The 20913-nt window shown below is 43.2% G+C and overlaps 1 protein-coding gene and 1 long non-coding RNA gene across 16 annotated transcripts in view; one reads left to right on the plus strand and one right to left on the minus strand.

Annotated features, from left to right (window-relative positions):
• The window catches only part of LOC116217589 (uncharacterized), a 45262-nt gene extending 24423 nt beyond the window's left edge, over positions 1-20839 (plus strand). The window contains exons 1-6 of one of the 15 annotated variants that reach the window (XR_014883368.1): positions 6075-6308; positions 6396-6544; positions 9679-9842; positions 14579-14683; positions 15615-15732; positions 17808-20839. This is a non-coding gene — a long non-coding RNA (uncharacterized LOC116217589). The other 14 variants (XR_014883381.1, XR_014883370.1, XR_014883374.1 and 11 more) reach the window with 14 other exon arrangements.
• SWAP70 (switching B cell complex subunit SWAP70) overlaps positions 16424-20913 on the minus strand; it is a 33793-nt gene continuing 29303 nt past the window's right edge. Inside the window, 2 exon segments of the mRNA XM_085224151.1 lie at positions 16424-18482; positions 19373-19469. Of these exon segments, the coding sequence (XP_085080277.1) occupies positions 18373-18482; positions 19373-19469 (207 nt within the window). The 3' untranslated portion in view covers positions 16424-18372.

The raw sequence follows: 20913 nt of genomic DNA on the forward strand, positions 1-20913 counted from the left end.
GCACTCCCCTTGTAGTAGATCACCTCTCTGGTTTTGAAATCCACCAAAGCAACTGGAAACAAGGAGGCAAGAGCTGTCCCTCTGACATGGCCTTTACGTGAAGATAGGGCAGGAAATGCTCATGTGATTTGTGCAATTCCAGCCAGCCTGGCTTTTCCGCAGGGGACTGTATGCCAGTTGTCCTTGTGGCTTGACAGCCAGGGAGCACCTGCTGTTGACAGAGAGCAGGAAGCAGAGTCTAGCTTTGTCTGGCCTGATGCCACATACAGGTCCCCCCAGGAAAAGGAAATTCCCAGCTGCTACCAAAGACAGCTTGAAGTCCTCTTCTCTTCTGGAACAGTGCAAGGGGAACTTAACCTGGATGTGATATCTGGGATCTGGCCTGAAATCTCTTCTTCAGCTCAAGAAATAGGTTGCCTGTCTCTCTCTAAACATTTTTGGCTGTCTCTCCTTAAAAGCTTTATATAGTTTCACAAAATGACTCACACATTCAGCACTGCAAAACAGATAAACAGGGGGAAGCCGAGAGTGCAGAAACGCGTAAGGCCTGTGACTAACTTGGTAGTGCACGGGTGGTCACATGGGTTGACTTCATTTCTGCTCTCCCTTTCTCTCTTCTGTGTGCTTATCCCACTTATGTCCCTGATCTGAACTGATCATCCTGTGATGAGTTAGGCTTGATCAATGCTATGAACTTTGCAAGTGTTTTCTGGGAACATATGAACCAAGGTTTAGGGTGTTCAAAGTGCCATAGTGTCCTAAAATCCCAGCGTTTCTTTGGCTGCTGTTCATCTTCTTGTCTGTTCTCCATTTAGTTCCCTTTTGATTTTGCGTTCAGAGTCAGACTGCATCATGTAGAAAGCAAAGAAAAAAGAGATTTTGTGGAAGACTACCAGAAGATTGTAATCTTCTGGTCTTATCTCTCATTCTAGACATATCCTGAAATGACTTGTTCTTTCTTCTCTTTTCACAGTGTAAGCATTTCACAGAGGAGGTGACATGACATCTTCCAGTGCTGTAACATTTCGTCTCCCTATGTCTTCGCATTTTTTTCCACTTTCTCATCTGTGTATTACAAACTTAATTGAACTGCACAATGACTTTAAAAATACAAATTCTAACAAAGACTAATGAGGATGTTTCTTGGCAGTTGGTCACTGTTTTGCCTTGGGCCCATAACTTTGCTTGCTGCACTCCACTGGGTGCTTAGTCCATGGTTATGTATAAAGATAACTACTTTGAGATGATTGTATCACAGTTCCTTTGTATGCTTTCAGAAGGATTTAACCTTGTATAATCTGCCCATTACAACCACATTTTCCAACAATAGCAGGCTGCAGAATACAGTACAACAGTGTCAGCATTCCTGCTTCTGTTCATTCTGTCGTTATATTTAGGTTCCACTGAGCCAATTTGAGAGCACGCAGAAAAGAAACACAAGCTCAAAGCAATGGCTCTCAGTTTTAGTCCACAAGAAAAAATGGCAAAGGCAGTAAATGAGGTGTGTGATTTTTTATTTTTATTTTTCTTTCTGTTTGAAACTGCCTGTGAGAATAGCATAAGCTTAGGTGAGACCCTTTTTATCTAATCATTCACATCAAGTAATTTTCTGATTTGGTTTGATCAGCCTTACATGAAGGCATTGGAGAATGATTGCAGCACTTATCATTTTTCTTTATGGGATTGCTGGCAACTTTCTACAGCACCATGTATCTTGCAAGTGTGAGCATGCAGAGTCTGTCTTTTGAAAGCATAGGGAACTTCCCATTCTTCTTGTTGTCTTATGACCTGTTTTCCACAGGCAATACCACAATACTTTTGTAGCAAAGCAATTTGTCATGATCTGCTTCAGATCTTGCAGATATTTTTTCTGCAAGTACAGTTAGCAGTTGCAGAGTCAAATTCCACTTAAGATTAGAGTAGAAGTAACTTAGCCTTAGTTTCCTGTCTGATTAGTACTGTAAGTGATGTTTAAAGAGTTGAGCAGTCATGTTCCCTTGAAAGACCTTTTCCTTTGAGTTATTGTAAATGAACACCTTTATTTTCTGAGTAGCATGTGTCAGGAAAATCCTGAACCCATTTTGAAGGCATGTTATTGCCACGTAGGTGCATGGGTCAGTCTTTTGCAAGGCTAGAAAGGATCTCACTTTGCCTCAAAGTATACTTCTGGTTCCTAGAAATACTCTTGTTAAAAGATAAGCAAAACAGTGTAATTGTGGATGTTCGATGGGTATTCTAGATGGAGTTAAGTCTTCCTTGTGCACCATGGGAATGGTCATAGAAGAAAAATTCCAGATGGGCTGATCGTAAAGCAATTGATTGCTTAATGAGGTTTCAAGCTGGGGCATCTGGGAGAAGAACTGTGGAGCAGAATGCTAAAAGGAAAGGCTGTGTTCATCCTGACTGGGAAAGCTCATGCCTTGAAATTAGAAAAGTGTCCAGAGTCCCTTATGGAGGGGAAATGGCTTCTTCTTTTGGCCACTGTTAATTAATGTAAGAATTTCCTAGCCACACTACCTTTGGAATTGAGGGCAACTTTATGCAGTTTGTTACTGAGTGGGAGAAGGCCTACAGGGAAGCTGCGTCCCCAGGGAAGGGCACTGTGGAAATCCCTTGTGCCTGTGTGAGGGTTTGGTAATATTGCAATATATATAAATACTACTGTGCAGAGAATAGAGTCAATCTTGAGTTTGTTCCATGTGCCATCTATAGAGACTGCTACCTCTGCTGAAGCTATCTTCGTGCTCTGCAGTTAATACAAACAATGTGCTTAGAAATGCATTGTCTGTGGCAGATCTGACATCACAACCAAATTCTTTAACATAACATATTTAGGAGGAATCATATGTCAGCTGCCTAGCACTGAAATGTATGGAATGGAATTAAGAAAACCTTTTCTTAATTAAAAAAAGAAAATGGATTCTGAACTTTATCTAAGGGTCACTTTGGGATGATTTCTAGACAGAAAAAATCTTGGCTTTCTGGCAGGACAGCTGTGAGGGAGTGTTCTATTCATTAGTACACAATTTGTCCAAGAAAATATGTTCCAAGTCCTAATCAATTTAGATGAAAACTTACTGGACAGGGTTCAAGCAGGCCAGTTATGGAGTCTTATAAAGCCAAACCCACATGTCTCAGTGGGCAAGAGGCAAGATAATCTTAGCTTACAATGGAATGTTTAAATTTATACTGCTTAGACACTGACACAGGCACGAGGGTTGTTGGGTTGTGGGTTTTTTGGTGTTTTTTGTTGTTGTTATTGTTGTTGTTGTTACTGTGGATTGTTCTGGTGGGTTTTTGTTGTTGTTGTTGTGTTTTGTCTTTTTTAAACAAGAAACGTGAAGAATTAGAAATTTTAAGTGAGAGAGAGAATGTCCCTTTAAGATATAATCCCTCGTAGAGAATGGACTGCAGCCAGGCTTGTCCTCACTTTAGCATCTATAGAAAGTATTTTGGAAGAGGATTGCTTCCAAAGCACTCAAAACGTAGGTGTGCCTCCAAATGAAGGTCCTTGGCATCACAGGCTTTTGCAGATCTTTATAATTCCCAGCTGTATAAGTATTATTTTTTTTAATGAACTGCACCAATGGTGAAATACAGCAGTTTGGAGAAACCATTGTGCAGTTAGCCCTTGGGAAAGTGATGCCATGCACAGCATTGTTCATCCATTCTACACTTTTTATGACAACACAGAAAACAACAGGATAACACCTTCCCCCCCAAAAAAACCCTTCCTGATGTTAATGACTACTATTTTAGGTTTTGTTTTTCTGTCATTATGTTTCTCCGTTATTGCAGCTACCATTTCAGGCTGCAAGAGGGTACTTAAGTAACTCTGAAACCACGCATTTTCAGAGCCACACTAAAAATTCCCATAGGGATGAGCTATAACCAAGCAATCTTTAACTTGGGGAATATTTAATTTCTTCACTTGAAGTGGTTTTTCTGACTTGTAGAGTCTTTGCCAAGGTTGATCTTCTCTACAACTGTGAATCAAATATGTTTTCAGCAGTAACTAATGGTGCTTAGTAAAAAGCCACATAACAAGTAGATCTCTGTCCTGCCAGCTTATATTCATCTCTTTGCTGGTGGATCCTCTGCTCTCCTGGATCCATCACTGGAAAATGACACACTCACCATTTCTCCCATCTCGTCATTCTCTTCTGGCACTGAAGTCTGTGGAGGCCTTCAAGATTTTTTTTCTTGTTAAATGTGACTAGCCCTGTCTATGCCACAGAGCAATCCCTCAGTCTTTAATTTGTTGCTCACCAGCTAAGGGCCTGACTTGTCTTTTCTCATTGTGACTCCTGTAACTTGAAGAGGCAGTGAAATACCCCCTGTGCAGGTTCTTCTCTCTCCACCAGCACCATCCTTAACAAACATCACCCATGCACGTGTAGCTACCCTCTGCTCAAGGGGGATTTACCCCCGTGACGGGCTGGAAGTGAAATAAAGGGAATGTACAGTATTGTTAAGCAATTTGTGGTTAAAGTCACAAACTGGAGAATCCTCGACTACTGTAAACGCCAGTGGTTCGTTGTCTCACAGCCTCTTCCTTCCTTCACGCCCTGCTCTGCCAAGTCAGCCACCTGAGACTGTGCTCATTGCTCTTGTTTTCCCTGGCTCCTCTCACTTGTTTACTTAAAATCTCTTTTCCTCTTCTGCCCTTCATTTGAATTTCTTCTGGGAGGGTCTTATAAGGACACCTACTTTTCACAAGAAAGCTTTAATCAGAATTTCCTGTGAGATAATAGACAGCTTTTTTTTTTTAAATGTTTTGAAATAGAAATGTGATCATTTTTAAAATGTCTCTTTCATGAAGTCTACTTTAAAATAAACGCTTTTGTTACAGAAAGGAATGGTTTTAAACCAGTTTAAAAGATGAACTGTACAGAGGAGAATGGGTGCTTTGGATGCAGCAGGACAGCCAATCTCCCAAGGGAAAATAACCAGTGTTTTGCTGAAGCTGAATGCAATATTTTCATTTCCAAACTGCAGTCAAGACTAAAACCACCTGTGAGAGAGTCTAGCCTCTTGGGCTAGTTGAGGAGGGCCTAGTGTGGAGCATCCTGTCAAAAGGCACACCTGTTTTCACTAGGCAAATCAATCAGTTTTTGTGGCAGGCCTACAGCTCATTGAGATAAACTCATTAAAACTTTGTACTACAAACCACAAGTGAGAGGTGCAGTATTTCATTGTTCAAACACAGAGAATAGACAGACGTCCTATGGAAAAGTGAGTCATATTCTCTGTAGTACATTCTGTTCATTCTGCTGAAATAAACATGAATGTTTGTTTTCTGAGAACATTAGCATCCAACTATAAACTTGATTAGGAGGGCGAGTTCCTCGGCCTGCTTCTGAGTTAGCATGTGCACTGCCGTTGGGTTGCTCAGTTGTGTAATGACACCAGTCGTGACAGACTGCCTTTCCAAAAGGAAATAACAGTACTTTGCTCATTTCTTTCAAATCCATCCCAAATTTCTATTAAAGACATCAAAGCGATAACACTAATAATTTCCATGCTTTCTGAACAACTCATCTTCTAAAGAAATTGCTGGGAAACAAGGAACCAGCAAGATTCCTTAATTTCAGGGCTTTAGACTTTTAAGAATCCCCTGAAAAGTCAAAACAAGCCACAAATCCATTTTGTCATGAAACTATTCTCCACGTTTTGTGTTTTGCATTAATTTCTGTGCTGCTAGTTTGAGCTGGGTTTACATGCTACGAAAAATACCAGGAAAGGAAACAGGTCCTTATTCTAGTTGTTGTCTTTCTGATCTTATCTTCATGATTGCAGAAGCTAAGTTATCTAATCAAATACATTTATTGATGTTTTTGTTCGAAGATTGTGGCCAAGAGAATGACTTTTCAATAGGATGATGGCTGGCTGCATCTAGAACTAGTAGTGAAATATTACTAGTAGTTGTCTGCTGGAAACAAAGGAAATTCTGGGAAGGAAGTTTCTGTGCAGCATAAACAGTGTTTTGGAAATCTGACTCTTGCCCAGTTGTAAGAATGGGCAAGGTCTCCAGATTTTTAAATGCTTGCTGCATTTCTAAGGACTCTAGACGTGATGGGAGGTATTTCTGCTGACTTCAGTGGAAAGAGAACTGTAGATTAGCCATGGATTAGACACCGGTTATAGCTGCAGTCAGTTCTGCTGAAGCGTTTCATCTCTTTCCATAGAATCACTTGCTCATTACAATTATTTGTTTAATGCAGTGCTCCTGGAAGTGAGGTCCCTGTCCTGAGGTATCTGAAAGAAATGGCTGAGAACGATCAATATCTATGATCTGGCTCTGACAGGCAGGTATTCCCCAGCTCCTGGGGTGCTTGACAGTATACTAAGGCTTCTCATTTAACTGACTTTTTTTTCTTCCACCTTCTGTCCAGGCATCAGAGGGGCAGTGGCAGGTGGTTGCAGACTCCACGTGGCGCAAGATAGAGCATTCACTGGAAAGCTATGAAGTGACAGCATGAGACTGCAGATGAAATGGCAGCTTCACTCAGACTAAACGTATGTTGGGACACCCAAGTAGGAGGTAAGTAGCTTTTCCTTTTTTATGTAATGTTTGAAAGCAGTGTTTCAGGTTCTACTGATCATACCATAGGAAATATCTGGTGAGCATTATTTAGCTACATACTGAGAAAAAGATTTATATCTTTAAATCTTGAACAGATCCAGGATGTCTCAGTGCTTTCCCTGGCAAGAACACACGGTTGGTGTTGTTATTTTCTAGGTAAAATACAGGAAGTTTATCTAGTAACAGAGCCTGTTAAATCCAGAGCAGCCTCAAGTCTCATAACACTCCCTGCACAGACATGCCTGTGTTACAGGTGAAAGCACTGCCATTTAAAAAAATGGATAATTAGCTGATTTCTTTTATTTTTACTTTACCTTTCCCCAGTGGCACACTGTCTTCTCATCATGGCAACTGTCACCCTGCGGCCCCCTGACTAAAGTGATCTTATTTTTTCTTTTAATCTGCTTTCTCTGGAGAGAAGGATGCTGTACGTGCAGCAGGTGTCAGGAGCTGCAGAGGTCTTTGCTGTGATGGCTCCTGGTGAGGCATGGGCCTGCAAGGCTGTTTGGTACTTGCTGCTGCAGGCAGTGTGTGTGCAAGCATCACGTGGTATCTGTAGGGGCAGGAGCATCTCTTCCGGTATTTATTGTTTGATTTGCTGATTCTCACACTTTTGTGAAGAAATGTGTAGTTGCCTCCTGCCTCAATCTATCTGTAGCACAGAAATAGGGAGATTCCCAGGTTACCCAGAACTAAATGTTCAATTACTCATAGCTCTTATGCACCCAGCAGCAGAAGACGAGCTTTGAGGCTGTATACCATCATTTCTGTGATTTAAACATCAGAGGAGCCCCTTTTCTGAAGACAGTGCTGTGTTCTCCTGATTATATTTGGTGGCACTGCTGAGTTCAGCCATTGGCATGCAGAGTTGCAGCACGTAGACCCCATGTGAAGATTCAGGTTTTACTTTCTGTAAGGTGCGTGCTGCTGGGTACCCGAAGAGCTGGAAAGATGCCTGTTATGTGTGCTGTGCTTTTGAGGTGCAGAAAGCAGCATTTAGCAGACCCATATTCTGTAGTCAGTGCGTGCAGCCTCCGTGTGCACAAGTGGTGGCCCGCTCCCAGCATCGGCGCTGCCCCAACCTGACCCACAGCTGTGCTCTGCCCGGTGTGGGGCTGCAGGCATCTCCCAGCTGGACTGGAGGTCAGCTCACCCTTCCCTTGGGAACAGGCCCTGCTATTTTACCAGCAGCTCCTAGGAGGCTGCAACAGTTGAGCTTATGCTGGCTGCCCCAGCACACAGAGGTCAAACAAATTGAATTGCTCTTCAAATTAGCTGGATACTGCTTTGATCGCTGTCCATTTGAGACGTGTGTTTGAACTGGAAAAATGCATGCCACGTTCCAGCCACCTCCTGCAGCCAGGAGAGCAGTGGTGCCACTGGCAAATGTATACTCTCACTGAGCCTTACTTAGCTGGAAAGCTGTCACTGAAGCGTGTCCTCTATCTAGAATGATCTCAGCCTCGCTAGGCCTATCTCTTACAGATGTTAATTCCTAACTATTATCTTTACAAGTTTCAATAGAATAGTAAGCTGCAGTAAGGAGAGGATATGTTCAATTTAAACACTGAGATTACCATGCCCCAAATGAAGCCGCTTTTATTAATAATTACCTCTCTGCCGTGACTCTAAATTCAAACAGCTGGACAGACTCTGCTCTGTATTAATTTCCTTGGATCCTTTGGCACAAAGCCCTCAATTCCTGTGATGTAATGGTATAAAAAGTTGGCTCCTGCCTGAGCTTCCACCCACAAGTTCTAAATTTGGAGCATGGCAAATTTCTGCAGATTCCAGAGACAGGCTATGCTCAAGACGTGCTGATGCCTTCAGTCCCATCCCATTGCACCAAACAACAAGATTGTGTGCTTTTTATAACTAGGATAATAAATATGACTCAGATGCACATGTTGTCTATGTAAGCATTTGGGGTTGGCTATCACTTTATGGCACTGGGAAGAAGCCAAGCCAAATAAAAATTGTTTTGAGTAAATATTACATTTCTAGAGCATGAATAACTTTTCTCTCCAGCCAACATGTCACTAATGGGAATAAGGAAGAAGACGAGGTGGGAGGAAAGCAGTAACTAAATCATCCCACTGAATACAGACAGTCTGCAGCAAGACCTGTTGTTTCGACCCATCTGGGGCGTCATGTCCCAGATAACTCATAGTGGGTTTCAGCAAGGCCACAGGTGATGGAAATAAAAGCAGCTAGATTGCTCAGCACCATGCTGCTGCACGGCTCTCTCCTGGGTGGGATCTCTGCCCATGGTATGAAAAGCAGGCAGCCGAGGAACCCAATGTCCTGCTCTTCCTTGCTCCCACATCAAGCATGTGGATTGCTCCATGGAAATCAGCGTTGCTACTCACGCGCTCAGCACTAAGCATGTGCATATGTCTGTTCAGGATCCGGGCCAGGAGGATGGATGAGTTTTTTTATCCTGCAACTCTGGGACCTTTGGGGGGTGTCTGCATTGTGCAGCTCGGGGAAACAGAAGACGAGTCTGCATGCAGCTTGGTGCTACTGCACCAGAAAGGGAAGCAGCTCTCTGGGGCAGTGAGGTGCTGTCCTGCCACCACCACGCACCACTGCAGGGATGGTCAGTAGAGCTGCTGGCTCTGCTCCAAGGCTTCTAGCAAGTTGTTATGTCTGCTTCTTTCTCCTCCCTGCCCACAAAAAGAAAAGAAACCACCAACAAACACAATTACCCCTGCCCTTGAGCACTTCTCGGCAAACAGCTTATAAAGTACTTAATGTACCTGAACTATAAAGGGATAAGAGCAATGCTTTGTTTTCCAAAGACATCGGAGAGAAAAGATTATGTTAATGTATGCAGTGGGGTGGGGGGAAAATTGTCTGGAAACATTCCCTCATAACAGGAATCTTCTGGGCTCCGAGGACACAATAGCCAGACAGAAATGGTGGGAGAGAGTCTAGCTTTGAAAACTATTGGTGGCTTTCCTATTTTCTTAATGATCACGTAATCCTGAGCACTGCGCATTCCGTCCTCTTGCACCTATGAGCTTTTTCACACCAAATAAATGAGTGCTTTCCTGAACTTTGCTGTCTTTTTGTTTTTTTTTTTTTTACAGACTAGTTTGGCATAGGAGGAAGAAAACCCGGCTTTAGAAGAGGAGTTCAGACAGGAAGCAGCAATATTCCAGGAAGATTTCCGAGTCAAACAGGAGAGGAACTGGCTTCTCGAAGAGAGTATTGCAGAGATTCCCTAAAACATTCAGCTGCACAGCTGGAGCAGGTGAGTGGGAACGCGTAAAGGGCACGCGATGTTCTTGTGTCCCAGCTGTCCCTATCAGAAGCACTAGAGAGGAGTTATTCTATGCTGCAGGCTGGACCACAGCTCACAAATAAAGCATTTCAAGGGCTGTGAGCCCTGCAATAATGACAGCCTTGACGTCAGCAGACCTGCACCTCTAGAGACTAGGCTGAGAAATCAGTGCCTGTTTGCCCAGCGAAGGCAGCTTTGACTGTGTTTCCAGTATCAGGGTGATAAGTCTTTTTCCATGCCTTGCAAAGCTGCCAGTGGTCGTTTTCTGCCAGCAGATCAGCCCAAGCAGTGTATGAGGACACTAACTCCGTCCCCTTTGTAATGCAATTTACAATTCAGATGAACTTTTGTAACACAAGAAAGTGTTTTTACATAGTAGAGCTTCTAAATTGTTAGAACAGTTGGAAAATCCTAAATTGCTTTTAGCAGACAAGAAAAAAACAGTGAAAAAAAAACACTCTGGATTGCAGAATTTACTGAAGTGGGAACTGATGGTCAGTTCCCAAGACTGAAAACATATTCAGGGATGGCTGTTGCACTTGCAGTTTGAACACGAGTACTTCAGCCTTCAGCAAGGTATTTGCACTCACCTGCAAAATGTGTTGCTCTGATTTGTAAAGCTTAAGCTCTGAAAACTGTCCAGAGAGTCAAGGTCAGTCCTGTTTGGGTTTACCAGGATGTTCCTGAACTCCAAGTGCCCAAGGAAGGGGAGAACTTACCTGGGATTGAGTCAGCAGCCTGATTTAGGGATGATGAAAGAGGGCTTGGCTCAAATGCAGAATGACTTTATGACTGTTGCCATGTTTTTTCTGACACTTTAGGGCTAGCTACGTGGTGATTTTAGCTCCTCTAGGTCATTAGAAATCTAAAGGCTGCTTCAATTTGTGGTTGTAACCCAAGAGCTCACAGGTGGTTTTTAGGCCACCAAGAATTAGGCATGAAAGCAGAGGGGCTGAAAGTTTCCCTGTGGATGGCAGATGGGGTGCCAGGAGGCTCTGCTCATGCGGAGTTGCTCTGATCTGAATGGCCTTCCCTCGAGGGTTCACACAGCCATCTGCAGTTTGCATCTTGTGGGCACAATTTCAGCTTAGCATGGCATTGCTGCATCTCTTTGCAGAAAAAGCAGTGTTTTGCAGGCACTTTAATAGATAAACTATTATCTATTAAAACTTGCAGGTTTTAATAGATAAATATCCGTCACATTTCATCAGCTGAGGCATAAGGAGGTTAAGGGACCTGACAAAGGTGATAGCAAGTCAGATGGTTTGGAATTTTGTAGCTCTGAAAGATCATCTTTCTAAAACAGGAAACCCTCTCAAGAGTAGTAGGTTTTCATTAAAACAACAGTTCAAACCTGTCGATCTTGATATATCAGGAAAACAAGGAATGTAGAAAATGTGAGTGTTAGCCTGGTCTCTCTTAAACTAAACCACCAGGTCTGCGTTCCTACAGAGAAACAAATACCCTGCAGGCATCATGGTGTCTTTGATTTATTTTTGGAAGCTGAACCTCCCCCCGTTTTGTGTCTGAACTAAGAAAAAACAAGGATTTGGGGCCAAGAGAAGGTTTCTGGAGAAAAAAAGCCTCCAGTCTCCCTGCTCGAGAGTTTGTGACATGAGCAGTTAAACCAGCGTAATCCAACTTTGTCTCCTCTACATTTCAAAATTAGATTAAAGTTCGTAAGTCGTTGAGGGAAAATGTTACCCAACAGAGCGACTGTCTGACTCTCAAAGTAAACACTGGGCCTTTGCAGGGGAGAGCACAGACCTGCTAACAGTCACCTGAGTAACTCAGGGTAGTGGCTGTGCACAGGGGTGAGGCTCGGCGCTGCTGGGAGCCCGCTGGGCGGATGGCTGGAAGAGCCGGCTGCCTTGCTGGTCAGCCCTGCTGGTTCTTGCTTGTGTTGCTATTGTGCGGTAAGGTAAGGTAAGTCACATGAACCCTGAGAAGAGCTTTTGGTTTACTGTTCCGGGTGCTTTCCTTGCAATGGAAGACTGGTTCTTCCTCGTGCCCTAGCAGTGTTTAGCTGCACGTACACAAGTGACGCAGCTCAAAGTAAGCTACCAGCTCAGCTGTAAATAACTCACGTAACACCGCATCTGTGCGAATCTGCCTCTCAAAACAGGATCTGCAGATGTGATTAATTAGGAGTGCGAGAGGAGCCGCTTTGCTCCCGGAGCTGTTTTCAGCATGCCTGTGCGGTGGTGTCCGGCTGCCATCTGGCGTCGAGTGCCCGACGGGGGCCGCAGTAGGGCAGGGCCCCCAAAGCATCCCCCTGTCAGCCCAGCCTGCCGACAGGGCTGCTCGAGTGGCAACCTCTGGGCGACAGCCAAGCCGTGAGCAAATTCTGCCCAGACTCACCAGGGCCCCCCGCCACGGTATCTCCCGCATTCCTGTGGCAGATTTGGTATTTCTTATTGTTTTCCCCATCTCTGGGGGAGAGGCTGCAGCTGCCTGGCCGGCCTGCCAGGGCAGGAGCTGACGAAGCCTTGTGTGCGGGTCCCACAACTAGCCGGGGGCTTTGGAAAATCTGTGTCAGTCTTCTCACCCTGCATCGGCACGTAGGGAGCTGGGGCTGATCAGGAGGGGTGAGATAAAAGTGAGGAAAGAATGGAAAGCTTGAAGAGTACAGAGGAGTTGTGCTGCACCACCAGCATGGGAACAGCAGCTGCTCGGTGTGCGCTGCCCTGTGCCCAACGCTAGCCCTGCAGCGCTACTGAAATCACTGCACTGGTATGCAGCAGCAGAGCTCCTCATGTGTGCTAGCAGGAGTGCCTGCTGACTGGTGTGCAGTCAGCTGGATTGTAGCTGGGAGTAGGGACAGCAGTGGGAGTGACTGCTCTAAGTTGGGTGAGGAGGGAAAATGGAGACAAGAGTTGTCTTTGGACTCGTGCTGCACAGCGTTGGTCTCTGCAGAGGTAGCAAATACCAGGGAGCAGCCTGCCCAGGCTCTTTTATAAGCAGGGCCCATACAGCTGTATTACAAGACCAGCAGCCATGCATTTGTGATCTGTGCATTGCTTCACATGGATAGAGACAGAGGAAGTGTGGAGAGGCTTTTGCTGAGTCATGCTGGGAGGGAGAGAACTGCACAGATCAGCACGAGGGGACAGTGGCTCCCAGCAGGGTACCTGATGACGTTGAGTGGGACTGGGCCACCAGCAGCATGTAAGGATGGGCTGTGGGCCTTGAGATGGTGGTCATCTCAGCCACACGTCCGCCTGAGCTGCACCATGGGCTGGCAGCAACCCCCTGGGCTTCAGCTCTGCTTGCTTTTAACCCCATCGCATGTGTTCAAATTGGACTTGCTGGTCATGTTAAATAAAAGGCTGCAGATTCCTTGTACAGGTAGGAGCAGCCAACAAGCCTCTGCAAATTGCACTCATACTTGCAAGCACCCCCATAGGCTCCCTTTGACATATTGGTGCTGCACAAGCAAGTCACCTTGTGCGGAGAACAGGCAGCAGAAATAACAGCAGACAGGCCCTTGCATGAGGTGGGGGACCCAGATCCTGTAAAAGTCTGTGGTTGCTGTAACTGTAGGAAGCAGCCCTGTTAATTTCCTAAGTGTACAAAGCTGGTGTTAGAGAAGGTTCCACTGCCAGGCACAAGAGCTGTGTGAGAACTGAGAGGTCTAAATGAAGTGGAAAGGGGAGTTATTTGTTTGGTTTACTTGTTGATGAATTTAAAATAATGACCAGAGGGAAAAAGCAAACAAAATTATTCTGATTTGGTTTTGCTTGTTTGTTTTTATGTCTTTTGTTGATGTTGTGTCCAGTCAGTTGTGGGCTTTCTCTCAGAGTATCTGCTCATATCCTTTTGCATTGCCTGCGCTGGCTGAATATGAGAAAGCAATGGAAAGAAGGTCTCTCCTCAAGGGATCTTTCCAGGATTATGCTTGTAGGTTATCATTGCGTTTCCCTTTCATTTTTCAGGATGTTTTTATCTTTTGTTTTATATCATATTGTTCCAAGTTTAATATCTTTTGGAGGTGAGAAACTGCTGCTGTGTTTTAGGTCTTCTCAAGTGTTAAAACAACCATTGGCATTGCCATTCTTTCAAAGCATGCCTACTTTTGACATACATATTGCTCTTCTGCATTTCTGGTTCTCTGCCATTGCCAAGTATGTTCACAGTGAGACTCCAAGCATAAAAGTCAGGAGAATATCTAAATTCAGTATTGTAAACCTTCTCTTTGGGTTTGGGGGGAGGGGTGGAGGTGTTGGTGTGGTTTGTTTTTTATTGTTTTTGTTTTTGTAACTCCTGAAGCACGTTGAGGTCACATTCTCAGTAGGAGCCCTTCATTCTGCTCACTGTGCCAGGAAGGGAGCCCCTAGCCTTGCAAACAGCAGGTGGGTTTGTGGTCTTTTTCACTCGAGATTTAAACAGATGAATCTGTGTCCTGCTCTGGAAGGGACAGTAGGTATAAGCTGGACTGTTGCACATCCTTCCCGTAAGACCACTCCTGTGGTCTTGGGGCGTTTTTATCCTGCATGTCAATGAACACTGCTCAGTGGGATGAGAGAGATCAGGGTGAGGGTGAAGGACAAATGAGGCATATATACAAGGCAACTGGTAAAGCCTTATTTACAGGCAGGTAACCTTCCTTACACATTTCTCCTTGACCCAGGCCCTATCTCTTTAGAAAAGCTCAATTTATCCTAAACTAATGGTAACACTCTTACTGTACAAATCTTTTTTCCTAGGCTTGTAGTTGCCACTGGGACTGTGTATATTGAGCTGAGATGACTGAAGAACTGAAGTGGCTCATGAAGTCGAGGACGGTAGCCTGCAGCAATGATGGCAGCAAGGTGATTGTAATACAGGCTATGTAATGTTTGTTCACCCTTCATACATCGTTCTGTTTTCTTGTACATGTCTATGGAGTTGCCGAAGGGAAATGAAGGGTGCTTTTCATTGTCTCGAGACTCAGCATGAGTAACACCCCCCAGTTAATCATGGTTCCCTGGAGAAACTGAGCTGCTTAAGGTCCAAACCACCACCAGATGGCAGCTGAAGTTCAAATATGAGCTGGGCCCAAGGTCCCAGCAGCAGGGGACTGCCAGAGAGGGGAACTTTGTGGTCCTTGAATTGGGAAGGAAAAAAGCTATGGTTACTGAGTAATTGGCATAGTGCAGGCAGCGTTGGAAAGTCCCTAACTGATGGGTGAGTGTGGGAACTAACCTCTTAGTGCTACGAGAGTTCCTTCATTCTGTCAGACAACTTTTTAGCATACTTTCCTTTACATTACAAGCGATGGATTACTGCTTTGTCCCAAGTGGCTGAAATACGCTGTGTGTGCCTCTTATCCTGGTCACGCACCAGTGCTCAGAAATGTTGACTTAAAATGCTTTGTTTAATCAAGATAAAATTCAGAGCAGACATTTCCAGTTCACTTTTACTGAAATAGATGCTGTGGTGACTTCCAGAAGAAACCGCAAGACTGAATACTTGCGTGCCTTTTTGGTTTTGCTTTGTTTTTATATCTCCCCACCCCAATCCCACCTCCACAGCTTCTCTGGATACAGAGATTGTCCTAGCACAACATTGCTTCCTCAGGTAGGCTTTGTCTTTGCAGCTGGAAAGTTCAAGTAACCCAAGTTGCTGGAAATCTGCCTGTTACAGCTGGAGAATGAGTGCATAAGGCTGTTAAAGTCTTGTAAATCAGCTCCATGAAGTGGTTACAGGGCAAAAATTGCTCTTAGGTGAAACAAATAATGATACTGTGCTACTGGTTTGCAGGTTTGTTCTCTCAGCAGAAGGAAAACCTGAACTGGGCAGAGAGAGGATAAAGCCCTCCTGCGCATCCTTCTGAGGCACCACAAGCAGCAGCAGCAGCTTCCTGCTGCCCCCGGCACAGGTAAGTCTGATGTGCACTACTTTTCTGAAAGAGTGGTCAGGCACTGGAATGGGCTGCCCAGGGAGGTGGTGGAGTCACCGACCCTGGAGGTGTTCAAGGAATATTTGGATTTTGTGTTGAGGGACATGGTTTAGTGAGAAGTACTGGTGATGAGTGGATGGTTGGACTGGGTGATCTTGAAGGTCTTTTCCAACCTTGGTGATTTTGAGATTCTGTACACAGCACTAGAATTTGCAAGGTGTGTGCCACAGATGGAACTGACTTGAACAGTGTCACATCTCATTGAGGATGAGCTTCGGTTCATCTCCTCTTGTAACTGTGACTAAGAAGAACTATGTGGTGACATGCTGATCAACGGCTGTTTTGGCTGCAGTGTACGCACACAAACTCTGCATCTCCATGAGAACAGTAGGTCATCCCTAGGCCACTAAATGCAGTGGTACATCAGAAGCAAGTCTGTATCAATTCATTTCACATCTGCCACACTTTGTGATTCAGAAACCGCCTAAGTTACCTTCAATCCAATTCCCAGTGACCACACCATTAAGAGTATTTCTTAATTATTATTTCTTATTATTAAGAGTCAGACAGGAAATGAACTGACAATAAATACCTCCACAGTGCAGTTATTGACTTTCAGCATCTTCTGAAATCCCACAACCCAAAAGAAACCCATACAAAAAGTCAGCTCTACATTCTGGAATGTAACTGATGTTTATTACTTTATTAAATAGCCAATTCTAAAGAACAGTAAAAAACAGGCATCATTTGGTGTTCTTAAAAAAAAAAAAAAAAAAAAAACGCACACAACATTTGTCCAAAATAAAGACTGTTAGAAAAATTAACAAGTTTGGCCCCAGAAGGCGTACGTATACCTTCTGCTCTCCATGAGAAGTGCTGGGCAGTTATAAATACTGTTCCTTTTTATCTAGCAAAGTTTAACAATGTATACATTAGTATTTCTATTACAGTTTTTTTTTTTTCACATTTTTTCTGTAAACAAGATCAATATAAAACTGCCTTGTTAGCCAGCTTAAGAAACTATTGCGTTTCTGTACAGTAAATACAAGTAGGACAATCCTGGATTTTCCTTCCATTTTCATCAGCATTCAATTTACCAAAACATTAAAAAGATTTCAATTAGTACAAAAATATAATCAGAGTAAATGTCTGTGAAGATTTCAGTATTTGAGTGAGTCCTAGTTAACAGGCAATGAAAATGCTATCGAGTTCTGAATCTGAAGGTCTGTCTGTATAGCTTCTGCTTTTCTGAGAGCTGAGCAGCACAGTGCTGTGTCCAAAGGCACTGGTTATCCATCTGAAATGTTCACATCTTATTTACTAAGGGTAATTTAACGTTGAGCTGAATGAAAAACCACTGTGTTTGGTCTATGTGCAAAGGCAAAGCTGATTAACAAACCACACCAGTGGGCATCTGCTCTTCACGAGGCAGGACTTACTTTTCAGAATGCCTGTAGAACTTAGCAAGAACTGTGACTTCAGTTAGACCTCAGTCTGGTGTGGGTGACCTACTGGGCAACATCACAGACTTGTTCCTTCCCTGCAGAAACAGAAATTCCTCTCTTGTTCTCTGCAGAGAAGTTTAAGACTCAATGGAAAAATCTTCATTACCAGTACTGCTGAAATGGATTGGCAGGAATTATTTTTTCTGTAGCAGTACTGCTACTGACTCATCATTTTTATATCAAATTTAGTTTTCATCTTCCATTTTTCTAATCTGGCCTCTAATAGAGAATAAGACAAAATGGAGTGCTACAACTATAGGACTGGTCACTGCATCAACAAATGTTTTGCATATAAACGTAAGTTTGATGCAGATATTTCATCTCTGTGTATCATCATGTTCCATTCGTGCACTCCAGAAAAATCTCTAAGCCAAAAGTGAGCATCTTTTAAACCATGGACATGGTTTTCCAAGTTCTTAAATTCTTTTTTAACCCAGCCTCAGATACGGGGAATGACAAGATCAATCTTGAATTACTGCTTTTCCTAAATGTTCTACAGCAGCATTCTGTATATGCCTGTTTCCAATGCTTTTATGTGCATTCCTGCAGAGGACAGCTCAGAGGAGCCAGGAACCAGAGACAGCGGGCACCCAGGGATGAAGCCAGCCACATGAAGAGCAACAGGCAGACAGAGGAAAAAGCAAAAAGAGACTGAAAGGAAGGAAAGGTAATGCTCTGGACAGAGTCCACAGGATTGACTTATCCCATGTTTATGTTATACTAACTGAACCAGTGTAGCAATTGCTTCCCTTGCTGTTTGAAATGAGTGATGGTGCCTGATGGGTTAGATGCTGCCTGTTTGTTACAGGCTAATATAGAAACCACCGTGTCACAGCCTACACTTAAATAAAAAATCTTCAGTGGAAAAGTCTTGCATAAAGAAACAGAATATCTGTTAAGGCGAAGGAAAACAGCAAGTACTGCCAGACAGCACATAGTGGTGTAGTTACTGAGCTCTTAGTAGACACTTCTGCGTGGTAAACAGTATTTCCTTTGTAGAAAGGCCCTCCTGCTGAGTAAACTAGCATCTTCAAAAGAGCAATAAGCTGTTCTGTGCAAAGCAGAGTGAACAAAGGTGGACTTCTGTTCACAAGCAGTATGTCAGCTATTGTCATTACTCAGAAGAGGCTTTTTTCCCTTTCCAGCTCTTTTCTCTTTGCTCCAGTTCAGCTTCAGTAAAGGCTGCCGGGCCCCAGTTTGTGATGAGGTGTGGATTCTTGGAGCCTGAAAGACAGAGTGCATTGAAACAAGAGTTTCTGACAGTACCACCACTCCCACAGCAGCAGGGCAGTCTTGGGATGATTCGGTCAGTGCTCCATGGTTGGGAGCCGTCCCAAAGGCAGCCCAAGGAGCCACCTAACTGCAGCAGGAGGAATGCCTGGGACACAGCAAAAGTGCTTCAAGGGAGTGGTTCCCAGCTGCAGTCTCAGCCTAAACATCCAGTAAGTGGTGAAGGTATCTTTACTTTGTGTTTTTGGCAGTCCACATTCAGGCTGACTCTGTTAAACACTCAAACATGCCATGTTCAGGTTGATCCTTGCTTTGTTTAAATATAAATAATAATACAATGCAATGCTATAATAATGTAAATATTAGAGACAGTATGATCTAATGCAGTACGTTGTATCTTAAGATCAGTACAATATTGTGATGCAAAGTAGTAATATAATGTAACAATTATTGCATCACATCACATCATATCCCATATTATGATATAATGCTAAAAAGGAAATAGTTTTAGCAAGGCCAGTAGAGTAAAGACTTGAAAAGGTTCTTACGTTTAATTTTGCACATATTTAACACTCTAGGTATGGGGATTTCATAATGGCCCTTCTTAAAGCAACTATAGCTTTTATCTACTCCTACTAATTTAATAATACTAATTTATTTTAAGTATGCAGAGTTTCTTCAGAACCATGTAGGTTCTGAATGCACAACAATCCTACCACTCAGAGAGAAGATCCTACTCAGACCAGCAGTTCTGACAATGTAGTATTTATAGGCTGTAGAGAAGCCAGTAAGCTACAAGAGAAGGTGGCCTTGAATACACAGCTGGTTGATGCACATACGTGAGTACAATGCTTTCGTGATTTTAATGTTGATAACTTATTTACCTGGCTCTATTAGTCGAATTAATCCCTCGTGATGAGCTACTTTGTCTTTCCAGCTCCTGGTGTTATTAGCTGCCGTTTCCAACTTCTTTTTAACCTCCTGAAATAAAGCATAGCCCCATTTAAAAAATGAAAATAACGTTATTATATTTATACAAAAATAAAACATTTTTCAATCTAACAACTGTACCATGCTCTGTCAGGCTGCACTGCTCAGTGTGGACAGGGCTGTTCCATTTCAGACACGCTCACTCATTTAGTCAGTCACTGGCTACATAAAAGTAGGTCATCAAACCAGAATCCAGCAATTACTGAGGCTGTAAGATGCCTGTAGCTGTGTAACTACAGCTACTCTTCAAGAAGATCAAAAACATACATAAACTGTAGTTTAGTACAAGTTGTGTTATATTTAGTAGTACTGTGATCTAATATCAGCTACTGAATACATCTCACAGTTAGAAATCATAACGTGATAAATGGAACAGACTGCTGCTGATAGCCACAAGCAAGAAAGAGAGATTCTTCTGTGTAAACTGGTCTTTTGGTCAATTCTAAATAGAAGGTCGGCACGATAAATTATTTCTAAAGTAATGTGAACTACTGCACTCCACCACTTCAGATTTACTGCTTGTTTTTTAATTCTCTTACAGTCAGCCATTAGTAGGAGTAGTAAATGACACTGCATATACAAAAAAAAGCTGAATATTATCTGAAAGTAACACTCAGGATGAGTTAGATGCAGCTCCAACATGGTAAGTCGTAAAGTGGCCAGAAATATTCCACCTTGGAATCACTGCACTATATCCTGTGCCAGTCCAGACAGCTCCATAGTCTGTCCTTCACAGAATCTAACTCCAAGGACACAATGACAGCATAAATATACTCCCAATTAAAAAGAAATCTCACTGTTTTGTTTTCTTGACCTAAACAGAGGCAGAGTCGACACCTCTCCAGCCCTACGAAGTACAGAGAAATACAGTCTCAGCACTCTCGGATTCTGAGAAATACTTCACATTTCTTCTATGAGTACAGCTACTGGCCTAAATAAAAAAATGCTCAGCAAAACAGAGAACAGGTCTGGCATTTGGGAGACCAGGCACTGCTACACATTAGAGGATCTCGAGTCATTCCTTGCCATTCTCGATATCAATTCAGTGCTTAAGTACTTCCAAAGGAACAAGGCCTTACAGGTGCACAGCAGTATTTCACTGGTAGAAGACACTGTCCCACTACATCATCAAAATATTGCAAGAATAACTAATTCAGAAAGCATCACATTTGGTTATGACAGCAATGGGACTGCATACAGCAACAGACAGACACATGACGAGTATTTCAGGCTGTGACTGAGCTGGCTTGCATAGGCTGAGGATAAAAGAATAAAGGAGTGGTATATTTTAAACCTGTCCTCTTTTTCAGATACATGTACTGGTCTGTGGCAAAAAAATAAAAAATAAAATCACATAACTACCCAACTTGTTCTTATCTTGTGCTTTACTAATCCTTAAGCAGGCATGACATTGAGGAACTTCAAATTCAGTTAA

The sequence above is a fragment of the Meleagris gallopavo genome, chromosome 5 (assembly GCF_905368555.1).
Source record: "Meleagris gallopavo chromosome 5, MGAL_WU_HG_1.1, whole genome shotgun sequence".
Taxonomy (NCBI): Eukaryota; Metazoa; Chordata; class Aves; order Galliformes; family Phasianidae; genus Meleagris; species Meleagris gallopavo.